At 63.6% G+C, this 14,798-nt stretch overlaps 1 protein-coding gene across 1 annotated transcript in view; it reads left to right on the top strand.

Annotated features, from left to right (window-relative positions):
• LOC125345227 (kinesin-like protein KIF26B) overlaps nt 1–14,798 on the top strand; it is a 154,893-nt gene that overhangs the window by 100,768 nt on the left and 39,327 nt on the right. The window contains 1 exon segment of the mRNA XM_048337443.1: nt 14,210–14,413. Coding sequence (XP_048193400.1) covers nt 14,210–14,413 — 204 coding nt within the window.

Raw genomic sequence — 14,798 nt, 5'->3', positions numbered from 1 at the left:
AGCACGGCCGAGGAGACAGCTCACGGCGATAGAACTTACACCTCCCACAAATCCTCCAGACCTCCAGGCTGAACGGCTGGTGGTCGTCTTCGTTAGCTCCTAGTGTGTGGTGACCTCAGTCATGTACGTGTGTATGTACGTATACAAGGTTCCTTTTACCACTTAGCTGTCCAGAGGACCTGCCGTTTAGCAAAGTGGTTTGTGAATACCACGTATCTTGATCAACGCCACACCTTTCAACGTTATTCTGGAGGTGTTTTCTACTTGTCGGCAGCGCTCCAAACCATCAGCCGTTAGGAATGCCACCCAGGTGTGCCAGAAGGAAGTCTGTCCCGGGAAAGGCTTTGGCTGCCTGTCTGTCTGACTGGCCTGCACTCACACGATGGCACGGTGGTTTCCCATAACTAGCGAGTGAGCATTCCTCCCCCACGCGGCCTGGAAGAGGGAATCGCTCTGTTCCCGCCGCCGGGCCGGGGCCCTGGCCGATGGCATGGACCTCGCCGCTCTTTCTCCTGTTCACAAGTGGGTTCTTTGGAGAGGCAGATTGCCGTGAAAAATTTCAGGAGGATCTTGGATCAAGTGATTCGGGTTGAACCCCAGGTCCTATTTAAATAGGGGGGGGGGGCACTTGGTGTGTTCCCGTGAGAGTGGAGTCGCTTAGGTAGTATCTGTGGAAGGGGCAATGTGTCTGCAAGCAAAGGTCGTGTGAAGTTATACAAAGGTTATCAGTATGGCCTCCTGGTCAGCTTCTATCCTCGCTGAAAACAAATGGCTCTCCTGAGGGCCGGGGTGGCCTGGCACTCCGGGAGGGGAGGAAGAACCCAACAAGCCACACTGGCTTCTCTGTGGTTGTAGGGAAGCGGTTTTGGTGGGAGTCCATTCGAGCAACGGCCCACGTGACGGATAGATGGCCACAAACCCTTTTCTCTAAGGCAGGGTTTGGAATCTGACCCACCGTGAGCTCTAAGTCTTCTTCGCTACCCCACTGCTGGATTACACGCTGGGCTCTCTCACAAGAACAGAGCCAGGAGCGCCGTCGAGGACCAGGCAGCGTGACAGACGCCGCGTACCAAGAGGGCCAGGAGAGCAAGGGTTCAATGGCAACGCGCAGGGGAGTGCAGTAGCCGTGAAAATAATCAGCCTGTCCAAAGACCAGCCCATGGCAGTGTCTGCCGTCAGGCAGCTCTCCTGTGACGATCGGGAGGGATCCGGTCTTTGCTGGAAGAGGAATTCCAGGACCTGCGGGCCAGGCGCAGGTGAACCCCGTGGGATTCCCGCGGGGCTCAGCCGCCGTGCTGCACCGGGAATGGAGTGGGAGTCGAGGGCTTTCCTCCGCGGCTCTTTGCGCAGCTCTCCGGGCTGCGGTGGGTGTCCCTCGGCCCAGGGGGCTCCCGTGGGCCCCTGGGGCCTTTCCACGGCGGACCCGGCCCTCACGGCGTCTGTTCCGCGGTTGGGTTGGTCTTCCCTTTCCCCCCTCGTAACACACCTGCCGCCACGCGGGTGTGTGCGTGCGCGTGCACGCGTGCACACCCCTCACGGCGTGGAATGGAAATCTGAGTTCTGTTCTTACCGCCGGAGTCCGCGTTCCTTACAGCCCCATGGTCTGGAGGACTTCATTTGAATTCTGCCTGGTTGCGTGGAGTTCAGAGGTCACGGCACCAAGCCTCCCACGCACGCCGTTCCCAGTGACGCGGGCACGGGAGCGGAGCGGCCCTGGCTGCGTGAGCGCGGCGCCTCCGGTTCACGGGGTTCCTTGGGCCCCCGTGTGTCTGGGGGTGGGGGGTGCGGGCCTGTCAGCCCCGGCCTCCTGAGGAAGCCTGGTGCCCCTGCTGGCCCCCCGAGCTGGCCCCAGCTCCGCGGGCTCCCAGCCCTGCAGGGCCTCCAGGTGCGTGTGTGTGCAGGCAGGAGGGGTGTGTGTGTGTGCAGGCAGGAGGGGTGTGTGTGTGTGCAGGCAGGAGGGGTGTGTGTGTGTGCAGGCAGGAGGGGTGTGTGTGTGTGCAGGCAGGAGGGGTGTGTGTGTGTGCAGGCAGGAGGTGTGTGTGTGCAGGCAGCGGGAGGGATGTGTGTGTGCAGGTAGCGGGAGGGGTGTGTGCAGGGCCTCCAGGTGTGTGTGTGTGCAGGCAGTGGGAGGGGCGTGTGTGTGCATGCAGGAGGGGCGTGTGTGTGCAGGCAGTGGGAGGGGCGTGTGTGTGCATGCAGGAGGGGTGTGTGTGTGCAGGCAGGAGGGGTGTGTGCAGGCAGGAGGGGTGTGTGTGTGCAGGCAGTGGGAGGGGTGTGTGTGTGCATGCAGGAGGGGTGTGTGTGTGTGTGCAGGCAGGAGGGGTGTGTGCATGAGGGAGGGGTGTGTGTGCGCTGCGTCCCAGGAGGCTCCCTGCCCGCCCTGGGCGCTGCCGCCTCGTGGCCCCCGTGGAGCGGTCCTGAGGGGAGACTGAGGCCAGGGAGCGCAGTGGTTTTCTGTGCTGGTGTGGTGACTTCCGCCCGTGTCCGTGTGCGGGTGGGCGCCATGCGGGTTACAGCACCAGGCCTCCCTGAGCTGGGCGTCGGGAAGCCGCCGAGCCCAGCGGCCCCGATCAGCACACGGCGGCGAGGGTGACCCGGTGCCGGCGGCGTTACCGCCTGCCGCATGGAGCAGGGCCTAGGAGGGCGACGGTGGGCTTCGTCCCCGGCCCTCTGGGCCCAGACGGGACAAGGACGAGAGAGGGGCCACGAGAGAAAGCTCCCGTTGTCACTCAAGACCTGCCATGGGCCTTGGGGGGGCACCCCCGCAGGAAGGGCTGGATTCAGGGGGCAGAGGTCAGGCGAGGGTCCCCTCCTTCTCGTTTCCCCTCTGCTCAGTGAGTCCGGCTCCATGCGGTTTGTCTTCTCGGGGGGTCGCTCCCGTCCTCCTCTGAGCACTGTTGTGGGGGCCCGGGAGGTGGACCTGGAAATAGACAGGTGTTCTACGCATTGGCGTTCTAGGCAAGAGAACCCCCTTTCGGGGGTCAAGGACAACGCCCCCCAGGTTTGGGTCTTCGTGGCATTTTTTGTGTTTCTTCCACAAAACCCACATTGAATCTACCCAGTGACAGAGCAGACCCGGGGTCTTCTGTTGTGTGCTGGTTTCGTTTCCCATAATGAGAATTCACGGCCTGCTGAGTACTGGGGTCGCAGACAGAGTACTGAGGACACGGACAGCGTTCCAGGGCTACAAGGAGAGTACTGAGGCCACGCGGCACCAGGGCCACCGAATCCGGGCCCCGCCGAGCCCCGCCGCCCGGCTCTTGTGCAGAGGCGCGTGGCCATGAGCTCCGGCTTTCCTGGCCTGGCCCCTCTTGGGGGCGCCCCTTGGCCGGGGTGACCTGGTCAGGCCTTCCTCGGGGCTGGAGCTGGGGGGAGCGGGGTCCTGGACGGCCCTGGGTGCCGGAAGCCCACGCCGGGGCTTTGGGGTATTTCCATCCTTCGCGAGCTTCCTTCACTCTGGGCGAGGAGACACCCCCCACCCCCATCCGTCCACCCCCAGCCCCCCCAGAACCCCCGCTTACAGAAGTAGTAGGACAGTTTCGTGGAGACAAGCCAGGCGGACGAGAGCTGAACTTCCCCGGAAGGGCCGCAGAGCCGCCTCCCTGCGCCCCTGCCCGGAGCAGCCTCGGCCGTGGGAGTTCTGCTGGGTGGCCGCCTGGGGGTTCGCGTTCGTGGGCCAGTGTGGCGGTGCAGCAAAGGCACGGAGCCCCCACACAGAGCCCCCCGCGCCGGGCCGCAGACTCGGGCCCCAGCCCTGCCCGGGGGAATGGCCGCCAGGCAGGGTTCTCCACCCGGCCTGGGTCGCAGCATCGCCGGGAGAGCTGGACAAGGTCCTCACACCACGGACACGCCCTCCTCCACGTGGGGACGTGGGGGCCCTGGGCGGGGGGGGGGGGCTGGTTTGGGGGGTGGCCTCAGAAAGGAGGCAGGGCACGCCTGCATGGCGTCTCAGGTGCGGATGCCGTTACTGTGGCTCCGCCTTGGCTGACCCACGGGGCCGACCCCACCCTCCGCCCGGTCCCAGGGAGCCCGGGAGCGTTGCTATGGCAACCCCTTGGAAGTCCCTTAAATATTCATGCTTGGGCCCAGCCAGGGAGCCCCCGAGCGGATTAGCGGTTGTCATGGGGGTGGGGCTTCCTGTAGGGGTGATGGGAATGTTCTGGAATTAGGAGCGATGGTCACATGGCAAGATGCAGGACTGCGGGTATGCGTGGCTCAAGCGGCAGTCGAGCAAGCGGAAGGAACCGAGTTCAAACTCTGGAACCACTGAAAGAGAGAGAGAGAGGGAAGGAGGGAGGGAGGGGGGGAGGGAGGGGCGGGAAAGGTGTGGAGAGGAGGCGGACGCCCACCCCGCCCCGTGGCCTGCTGGGAGCGCGTGAGTTCCGTATTGATAGTGCTCTTGACATTGAGCCCAGGCCTAGAATAAAACATAAGCCGGAATAACACCTCAGTGACCCGTCTAGAACAAACGCGATATAAAAAGCACACGCGAAGAAGAGCTTGGAGAGGAGGCCGGGGCTCCGCGCCCCTGTTTCCTTGGGGGGCAAGGTGCAGGTCTCGCCGGAGTGAATGAATATGCCGGGTTTGTGTATTACGGCCCCAGTTTGCCCAGGCCACTGCTTTTTTGTTTTTTCTTTCCCCAAATTAGTGAGTGAGGACTCGCTTTCCCCTGAGTATTTCCTCGACGTGGGCTTTTCTCGGTAACGGATGTGCCGGCTCGCAGGCCCCCCCCCCACCCCCCCCACATTTGCTTCTCCGCATTGGAAGCGTGCGCAGGCCCTCGCGCGGGCGGGGGCCGCGTGCGTTGGGTTAGTTTTGGGGTCACACTCGGTAGCTCTCACGCTCCCCGGAGGTCGTGGGCGAGGCCCCGGGTGGGCTCCCCGCGCTCTGCGCCACGGTGGTAGCCCCCCTCGAAGGCCCCGGCGGCGGACAGACACAGAGACCGCGGGGCCCGGCCCACGACCGAGGCCCGCTCCCTGCGGCCTCCCGTCCAGCACGCCGCTCACACGGAGGGGAGTGCGCGCAGCTTCCCCGGGCTCTCGCAGGAGGAACCTTGGACTGGGACCGGGCCCCGGGGGTGGGCGCCTGCCCTCTCCGTCGACCCCGCGCTGCGTACCCGGCACCGTGGTAAGCGTTAGACACGGTTCCCTCGGGTGCATCCTCAAGTCCCGGCGGCCCCACCTGGAGAAGCGCTGGCTGGGCTCCGAGCCCGCCCCGCCCAAGTCCAGACCCACCTCTCACCAGAACACACGGGTTTCCTTGTAGACACTGTGATGATGAACACCACGAGCACCACGGGAACCCAGGACGGGGGGCCGGGGCAGCAGGAAGGGGAGTCGGGCCAGCCTGGGTCACGTAGACAGGCCCCGTCTAAGGAAGAGAGGAGGGGGGGAGAGAGGGAGGGAGGGAGGGAGGAGAAGATTAGATAATAGGTGCGTACACACATTCGCTTTAAGGAGTGGGGCGGGCTTGCAGGCGCGTGCCCAGTGCAAGGCCTCTGTCTGCGGGTTGGCGAGCCGGGTTTCCTTCCTCGCGCGCAGCCACGGCCTCCTGGCAGAGCGGCCTTGGAGGCAGGAGGCATGGCCGCCGAGCTGGAGCGTGGGCTTTCTCCCGAGGGGTCTCCGGTGCCTTCTCTGGAGCTAGGACAGCTTGAAGCGACACCTGCTCTTCTGCAGGACTCGGCGTCTTGCTAGCGCTGCAGCGCTAGTGTGGCAGTCTCGTCTGGTTCACTAAGACTCGAGCCAGGGCTCCGCGGGCCCTTGGGAGCCAGGTCTGCGACGCAGGAGCAGGCAGGACGCTGGGTCTTGCGCCCTCCTGGTGCCCGCAGAGTAGCGAGGCACCCGAGCCATGGCTCCCATGTGCCCCCAGCCTGTCAATCAAACACACCGTAAAGACCACAGTCACAGAGCAGAAGGGTTCCAGTGGACTTGTTACGATCCATCAAGCCAATAATGTACGATTTTAGAAATCCCTGAATACAAATTTACACAGTTTTGCGTTGTTTTACAACGTATCCAACCCATTAATCTAAAATTTAAAAGTCCCTTATAATACACTTAATCATAGCATGTGTTTTTTAAGTGCTAAAATATGTTTCAGTACGCTAAGTCACAGTGGTGCAAGAAAAAAAATGACTTTAGTGAGCTCATAAATCTTGTCAGGCGACCATAAATGCGTTCACCGTGAGGTCTGCTTTTATACGATTCACGTGCAGGCTGGGCCGGGTCCACGGACGTCCGCCTGTCCCCTGCTGCCTCGTACCAGCTGGACAGTGTGGTACAGGAAATGAAGGACTGTGTACGATGCAGAGCCAAGCTGGCCTTGAATCTCACGTCTCGTTCAACCTCCTATGAGGCTTCAAGGACGCTGCTTAGGTTCTTGTGAACCACCTGAGAGGGTAACTATGAGCACAGAGGAGTGAGCCCCTAACAGAAGTAGGGTGCCCCAAACAGAGGTGTGCCCCCAACAGAGATGCACCGCCAACGGAGGTGTGCCCCCAACAGAGGTGTGCCCCAACAGAGGTGTCCACCAATGGTGGTGTCCGCCAACGGAGGTGTGCCCTCACTGGAGTCGTGCCCCAATGGAGGTGTGCCCCCAATAGAGGTGTGCCCCAATAGAGGTGTCCACCAATGGAGGTGTGCCCTCAACGGAGGTGAGCCAAATTCTGACCTGAGTGTCCATTGCTGTCCCTCTCAAAAACTCCTTCCTACCATTTTACCTTTTGAATGGGTATTTCCATTATAATAAAAAAAAAAACAAAACTCTTCTACCAAGCATCCAAAACCATCTCCAATTGCCACTGCCCAGAGTCAGGCGAAAGAGAGAGGGGGGGGGGGGGAGGGAGGGAGGGAGGGAGGGAGGGAAGGGAGGGAGGGAGGGAGGGAGGGAGGGAGGGAGGACACTTTCAGGCCTTGGCTTAACCATGCACTTGGGAAAAGTTGGGTGGCCCCCATAGAATCTGCCTGAGATGTGGAACCCAGCGACTTGGCCTCCTGACCCCCCTCGCCCCTCAAGGGCAAGGGGGGCCTTGAGCAGGGCCTTCCAGATCTCAGCCCCCCAAGCAGCTAGGATGGCGGCGCGAGCCCGCGGCTCCCCGTGTGTGGCTCTCACGTCGGCTCGGGAAGAGCTGGTCCCCGGCCGTCCTCGAGGGGTCCCCGGAGGCTTGTCCTGAGAACGATCGTGTTACTGAGGAAGGTGTCTGTGAGCGTGGCCGGGCCTGTTTTCCAGAGCGGGTGACCACCTGCATTTTACGGGGGCGGGGGGGGAGACTGCTTCGATGGCGCCCCGGTGCTCGCCATCCGCGTCCGGTGAGGTGGCCGAGCCCTTGGGCGGAGCCGGGAGCCTGGCACTGGCTGTGGAGAGCCACCGCTGGGGCGCGGCCTCGCGGGCGGAGTGGGCGCCCGCATCGCTGCGGGCACTGGGTAGGCCGGGTGCGGTGAGGGCTGAGTCCCCAGTCCACAGCCCGCGGGCCTGCGTCTCCCTGTGCTCCCGGGAGCGCGGACAGGAGCCAGGCGAGAAGATGGAGCAGACGTCAACGTTCTCGGCCTGGCTTCTCATCCCGTCAGCCCCCTGCCCCACCCTCCACGCTGGGGTGGCTGCCCCCCCCACCCCCCCACCCCAGGTGCCTCGGGGCCAGGACTGGCCCTGCCCCCTGGATCCTCCAAGCTCAGCTCTGCTCTCCATCGGGACGCTAAGGGGAGGAGCAGCCGGCCAGGGCCACGGCCCGGCCGCGGCTTTGAGGAAACTCTCTGCGCGTGGAGCGCAATCTAAGTAGGGAGGACGAGGTCATGATTGTATTTCCTGAACGCAGGCGCCGGGGAAACGGAGTGGGAATTAGATGAGAGGTTTATGTTACGCCGAGGTCTATAAGCCTGGTGAAGAAGTTGTGGCAGGGGTGCTGATGGCTGATCGGCCAGTGGACCAAAATGGCAGCGCCGGGCGGGGAGGAGAAAGGAAGGGCGGAGGATGCACGAGGCGCAATGTACGTCGGCAGAAATGGAATCGGGTAGCCGGAGGGCACAGCTAGGGTCTGGAGAAGCGTGGGGGAATGAGGGGAGATGCTTTGTACTCACAAACTGCCATGTTGGATTGAAACCCCGTTGTGTATCTACTTAAAGATAACAAAAATAAACCCCACAAGCACAAAGCAGACACTGCCCCCCAAATAGGCGGGAGATCGCTTGGGGGGCCCCCTTTGCCTTCCCGCCCTCCAGGCCTACCCAGGGTCCAGGATAGGAGCACACAGATGACTGGACTTAAGGAAAGAAACCCACTCTGGCTGAGTTGTGTTCTTATAACCCCCAGCCCAACCGTGCTCGGAATCCGGGGGGCCCCCAGAGCTTCGGCTTCTCACTGGTAACCGTGGCTCGATGGCTTTACAAGATGGAATGCATGCTCTAAACTTAGAGATTACCGTCTTCTTACTTCTCCTCGGCACTTCTGGCTGTTGGGGTCATCTGAGACCTCCAAAGTCATGACTATTTGGAATAGGATGCCTATGGTCTCCTTAAAATCTTCTAGAACCTTCCAGCTCCATGAAACCCTCAACATTCTCCTTCAATAAGGGAAAGTTCGAGACTTTTACAGAAGTTTTTGAGAATAACATTTAAACGTTCTCCTTATATAAAACTAGACTTTTAAAGATTATTATCCTTCTACTGAGACAAGAAATGGAGTCATCTTTATGGGCTTTAGTGTACCATCAGTGGCTTGGCAATATAGTTCTACATTAAATAGTGGTTGGGAAACGGCCCCCCGGTCGCTTGCTTGTCCGATCTGGGGAGGGCCGGGCACTGCGTGATTAGGAAGCAGACCCGCGAGTCCGTCCCAGCCTGCTTAGGGCAGGAGGAAAGGAATACAGCGTGGGAAACGCCACATCTGGATTTGTGTGGGCTCCCCACCGTCACAGAAAATGTGAGCAGGCCAAATATTCTTCAGTGTTGGCGGGAAGGGGCAAGAAAATCATCTGGTTTTTGTCTCTCTCATCTCTGTGAAGTATGTGTTTAATTTTGCCTTAATTTATAGTATTAAACCGGGAGAGGAGTTTTGGAATTGTTAATTTGATTTAGAATGCCTATTTTATATCAGATGACCCTGAGGAAAATGGATATTCTTTCTTTCCTAAGACAGCACCGTCATCCTTCAGTGTCCTTGGGGGTTGGTTCCAGGGTCCCCCCAAATACCAAATCCGGGGGGTGCTCGCGTTCTTGATATACAGTGGCGTGCCCTTCGCATAGGAGCCGGGCCGCCCGTGCGTGTACCGTGAACGCCAGCGATCGCTGTGGTGTGTAATGCAGGGCACCGTGCGGCTGTGGTAGGGTGTGGCGTCGGGTGGGTTGAAGGGCAGGAGTCGGCACGTTGCTGGGACAGGTGTGCTCTTCCCCAGGTGCCTGGTAGCTGCGGTTGGTGAGTCTGTGGGTGGCGCCTGGGGCCTGGAGTTCCGCCGGAGCTTCCCTGCGTCTGTGCACCGCTGTGCGGTTGACGGCGGTCTCGGCGCTTGGCGTGTGTCCGTCGAGGAAGGCAGGGATGAGGACGCCAAGGCTGCGCCTCGGTGGCCCGCGTGGCCACGCGGCGCGCTGACGTCTGGACGGCGTGCTGCTCTGGAGGCGCTGGGGAGCCGTGGCGGCCGGTGGCTGGACGCGGGGCTGTGGGCCCGCTCCGTACCCGGGAGCACCGGCTGACCCCGCAGGCTCTGCTCCGGACAGCAGCCCCATCCAACACCACGTGAGAGTCAGGAGAGCCTCCCACTTCTGTCCCCAGGGCAATGTGGCCTCCATTTTCACCCTCCGCTGCCTCCTGGGCAGAGCCTGGCGCTCTCAACTCAAGTCTTTCACCCACCCTTGGCTCTCCCCCAGTGAGCCAGCGCCCAGCACCCCCACACGGGTGTAGATCAGAGCGCTCGCGTGCCCTGTGAGGAGCCAGCACCCCCACACGGGTGTAGATCACAGCGCTCGCGTGTCCTGTGAGGAGCCAGCTCCCCCACACGGGTGTCGATCACAGCAATCGCGTGCCCTGTGAGGAGCCAGCTCCCCCACACGGGTGTCGATCACAGCAATCGCGTGCCCTGTGAGGAGCCAGCACCCCCACACGGGTGTCGATCACAGCAATCGCGTGCTCTGTGAGGAGCCAGCACCCCCACACGGGTGTCGATCACAGCAATCGCGTGCTCTGTGAGGAGCCAGCTCCCCCACACGGGTGTCGATCACAGCAATCGCGTGCTCTGTGAGGAGCCAGCTCCCCCACAGTGGTGTAGATCACAGCGCTCGGGTGTCCTGTGAGGAGCCAGCACCCCCACACGGGTGTAGATCACAGCGCTCGGGTGTCCTGTGAGGAGCCAGCACCCCCACACTGGTGTCGATCACAGCGCTCGCGTGCCCTGTGAGGAGCCAGCACCCCCACACGGGTGTCGATCACAGCGCTCGGGTGTCCTGTGAGGAGCCAGCTCCCAGCACCCCCCACACTGGTGTAGATCGATTTACTATAGAGAAGTTTCTAGACCCGCTTTGGGCCCTTACGAGTAGATACACAAGGTGTAAAGGGAATTCTAATCCTGCCGGGCCTCGGGCCGAAGAGATGGGACGGGAGCCTCCGATGACGGGAGCCTCCGATGACGGGAGCCTCCGATGACGGGAGCCTCCGATGGGGGCGAGCCTCCGATGACGGGAGCCTCCGATGACGGGAGCCTCCGATGACGGGAGCCTCCGATGACGGGAGCCTCCGATGGGGGCGAGCCTCCGATGGGGGCGAGCCTCCGATGACGGGAGCCTCCGATGACGGGAGCCTCCGATGACGGGAGCCTCCGATGACGGGAGCCTCCGATGGGGGCGAGCCTCCGATGACGGGAGCCTCCGATGACGGGAGCCTCCGATGGGGGCGAGCCTCCGATGACGGGAGCCTCCGATGACGGGAGCCTCCGATGACGGGAGCCTCCGATGGGGGCGAGCCTCCGATGACGGGAGCCTCCGATGGGGGCGAGCCCCCCGCAGGACGGCTGGCTACTGCGCTCCTCGTGAAAGGCCGGGCACACGGCTCCGGCGCAGAGGGCGCGGCGCGGGTGACGGAGCCCTGTGGCAGGACCGCCTGGAGGGAGCAGGGAGGCGGGGATTTGTCGTGTTACTGAGCACTGGTTGTGGCCCAGGGCAGGAAGCGCCGTTGTTGCACGCGTGCGTGGAAGCCACCCTGCTGGTGTCCAGGCGACAGCCGAGTCCAGCGTCGGGCTGGGACGGTGGCTACGGGGGCGGGGCTGTTCCTGCTTGCCGCACCCCCCCCCCCAGTCCTGAGGCGGCCGGGGACCCCGCCACGAGGATGGGGGCCATGTGGCTCACGGCTGCGGCCCTGCCCGTCTCGGTGAGAGCCTCGCCGTCCACTCCCTCCCATCCTGCGGCCCCATCCGGAGGAGTGCCGCGTGCCGTGAGCGGGACGCGAAGCTGCGCTGCCCAGAGCGGGACGCGAAGCCACCGCCGCCCAGAGCGGACACGAAGCCACCGCCGCCCAGAGCGGGACGCGAAGCCACCGCCGCCCAGAGCGGGACGCGAAGCCACCACTGCACGAAGCCACCGCCGCCCAGAGCGGGACACGAAGCCACCGCTGCACGAAGCTGCGCTGCCCAGAGCGGCACATGAAGCCACCACCGCCCCGAGCGGGACACGAAGCTGCACTGCCCAGAGAGACGGCTGCACACCAGCTGCTGAACAAGCAGACCAGCAAGCAAAGCGGGGCCCAGCCAGTGGGGCGCGTTGCAGAGAGCAGGGGCCCCCCTCAGCGGGTGCAGAGAGCAGGGCCCCCCTCAGCGGGTGCAGAGAGCAGAGGCCCCCCCCCCATCCCTCGCCTGTTTGGTTTCCAGATCGCATTCCTGCAGGCCTGTTGGGGTGACCCGGTGCCTGGCCCCTCTCCCTGGGGTGAGGAGAAGGCTCGCCTGTTAAGGGGTGCCAGGCCCCCGTGGGGAGCGGCTGGGAGTGGAGGGGTTGAAGTCCATGCCACCAGGAATCTCGTGTTTGTAACAAAGGCAGGGGCTCTTGGCAGGCTGTCCGAGGACTTCCGCCACGCACGCGGGGGCTGCTAAGCCCTTTAATTACAGCGGATTAGGCAGGAAGCGGAGCGCGGACCCCCAGAATAACGACACAAAGGAGGTGACGCAGAAAACCCAATGTCATCCCCGACGAGGGGAAAGTTCCCACTTCCTTAAGTGGATCGCGGATGCGGCTGGCGTGGTCTCCAGCGCCCGTCGATCGGGGTCGTGGAGCTCTGTGCTCCTCCCTGGCCAGCCCGGGGCCGGGCGTCAGGAGGGCCACGGACCCGCACGACCGCGTGGCCGCGCGAGCCTCCCTCCCGCCGCTGGGCCCACTCAGCACGGCCCGCGGCCCGCACTCCGCACCGCTGGGCACGAGAGACGCGCGGAGTCACGAGGGGAATCCACACCGCCCCGGCCGGGAGGGCCAGGAGTCACGCGGGGGGCCCGCGGGGGCCGCCGGATGCCCGCCGGTGCCTTCCGCCCACGGGGCGTACGGTGGGGGGGAGCGGGGCTGCGACCGGGCTGGCAGCCCAGCACCCCCCGCGCTCAGTGCCACGTCCAGCACCCACGCGCTCAGTGCCACGTCCAGCACCCCCCGCGCTCAGTGCCACGTCCAGCACCCACGCGCTCAGTACCACGTTCAGCACCCACGCGCTCAGTACCACGTTCAGCACCCCCCGCTCTCAGTGCCACATTCAGCACCCCGCACGCTCAGTGCCACGCTCGGCACCCCACGTGCCCGTTGAATTCTCGCGACAGCACGGTAGGACAGGCGTTGTTGGCCCCGCCGCACAGGGAGAAGCCTGGGGCTCTGAGCAGCGACGGTGGGGCAGCCGGGCTCGGGAGAGGGTTCCGGCCCCTTCCCGCGCCCGGGGCAGTGTCCCGGGCCTTTCCTTCCCCGTGTGTCACGTGCCGGGGGGTTACATGGTTGGATGCAGGCCCTGCGCCCCCAGGACCCCCCGCCCCCGGGGCAGGTGTCACAGGGTGTTCTCAACGTGGAGAGCCACGCCTGGAAGGCAGGCTCATCGAGTTTGGGTGCCACCCCCCGTTGGAGTCCCCAGCTGCCTCGCCAGGGCCCGCAGAGCGCAGGGCCGGCGGGGGGCGCCCCGCGAGCCAGGCTCCGGGGGGCTTTCCTGCCTCAGCCTTGCTTACCGCCCGTGGTCGGAGGGCAGGGCCGAGATCGGCGAGAGCGTGGTGGCTGAGTCCATCCCGGACGGCAGCTGTGTTACCTGGACATTGCTAAGTGTTGGAAACACTTGATTGAAAACTTGACGGCCACGAGGGGGATTTCACACACCTCTCCACTGAGGAGGGTTTAAAGGCGTCCTTGCGCCTGCCCTCATTGCGCCCGTCCTGTTGCCCAGCCCTCCTGTCTCCGCCTCTGAGTGCCCTGAGATCCGTGCATCCCCGAGCCTGGCACAGGGCCCAGGGTCCAGCCCGATCTCGGCCCGCCTTAGGGCTGTCAGAGGCTCCCGTTCCCAGGAGAGCTGGCCCTGGCCGCGGGGCGGGCTGCCCAGCTTGGTGCTGAGTGCTGCAGGTGCTCGGGCTAGGTGACTCGGAAGGTGGTCGGGGGCTCTGCTGCTGTTTCCGCTGAGATGCGCTCTCCTTCTGTGAAATGGCCACCTCTCTGAGCTCGCTTAATGGCAGCCCAAAGGACAGGTTGCAGCCAGTGTGTCCCCACCACGGCTGCTTGGAACCCGTGTCAGACGCTGGCCGTCACCCACGGGCCACTGCACCGGTGTGAATGATGGCGCAGTAACAGGAGTTTTGTCTCCCCGAATCCTGATGATCCGAGCTAGGGAGTCAATTACAGAGCTAAACTTTTATGTGCGCGGTTTATTGATCTGCGAACTGCAAGGGAACCACGCCACCTCTTACAGCCCCGCAGTTCACATTACCTTTTCATCTCTGTAATTGGGCCGCCCGGGCACAGTTAATTCTTCATTTATACCAACAGGAACACAAAGAACACGACGTGCATCTCTGCATTAGAGTAACGGACATAGCGAACTGTGCCACCCTGCTTAGCCAGGGCCCAGCGAGGATCAGGTTCCTCGCTCACTGCGCTTCCCATCACTGTGCACCGCGGGAAGGGCCAGGGCTCCGGTGAACGCGTGTCAGTCGCTGGAGCGCCGGGAAGTGCTCCTTCCTACGGGCGAGGCCGTGCTAACCACCTGCCGTCCGCCCCTTTCCTCCCAGGTGAAAGTCATGCTGCGCATCTGCTCCACGCTGGCCCGCGACTCCTCCGAATCCAGCTCCTTCCTGAAGGCGGACCCTCGGAAGAAGCAGGTCACCCTGTACGACCCGCTGACCTGTGGGCCCAACGCCTTCCCCAAGAGGGGCAGCCAGGTGCCGCCCAAGATGTTTGCCTTCGACGCGGTCTTCCCACCCGATGCCTCCCAGGTGAGCGGACGCGCCTCTCCAGCCGGCGGGCGGGGTGGGTGAGCGCGCGACCTCTCCACACAGGGAGCGACCTGAGCGCGGCCCGAGAACCAGCCACGGGGGATCTGCTCCTGTCCCCAGGGACGGGCGTGGAGGTCCCGCGTCCCCGGTGACGGGTGTGGAGGTCCCACGTCCCCAGGGACGGGCGTGGAGGTCCCACGTCCCCGGTGACGGGCGTGGAGGTCCCACGTCCCCAGGGACGGGCGTGGAGGTCCCACGTCCCCGGTGACGGGCGTGGAGGTCCTGTGTGCTCCTGTCCCCAGTGACGGGCGTGGAGGTCCCGCGTCCCCAGGGACGGGCGTGGAGGTCCCGCGTCCCCAGGGACGGGCGTGGAGGTCCCGCGTCC

Source organism: Perognathus longimembris, unplaced genomic scaffold (assembly GCF_023159225.1).
Source record: "Perognathus longimembris pacificus isolate PPM17 unplaced genomic scaffold, ASM2315922v1 HiC_scaffold_5425, whole genome shotgun sequence".
Lineage (NCBI taxonomy): Eukaryota > Metazoa > Chordata > Mammalia > Rodentia > Heteromyidae > Perognathus > Perognathus longimembris.
This window is presented reverse-complemented; position numbering and strand designations above follow the sequence as displayed.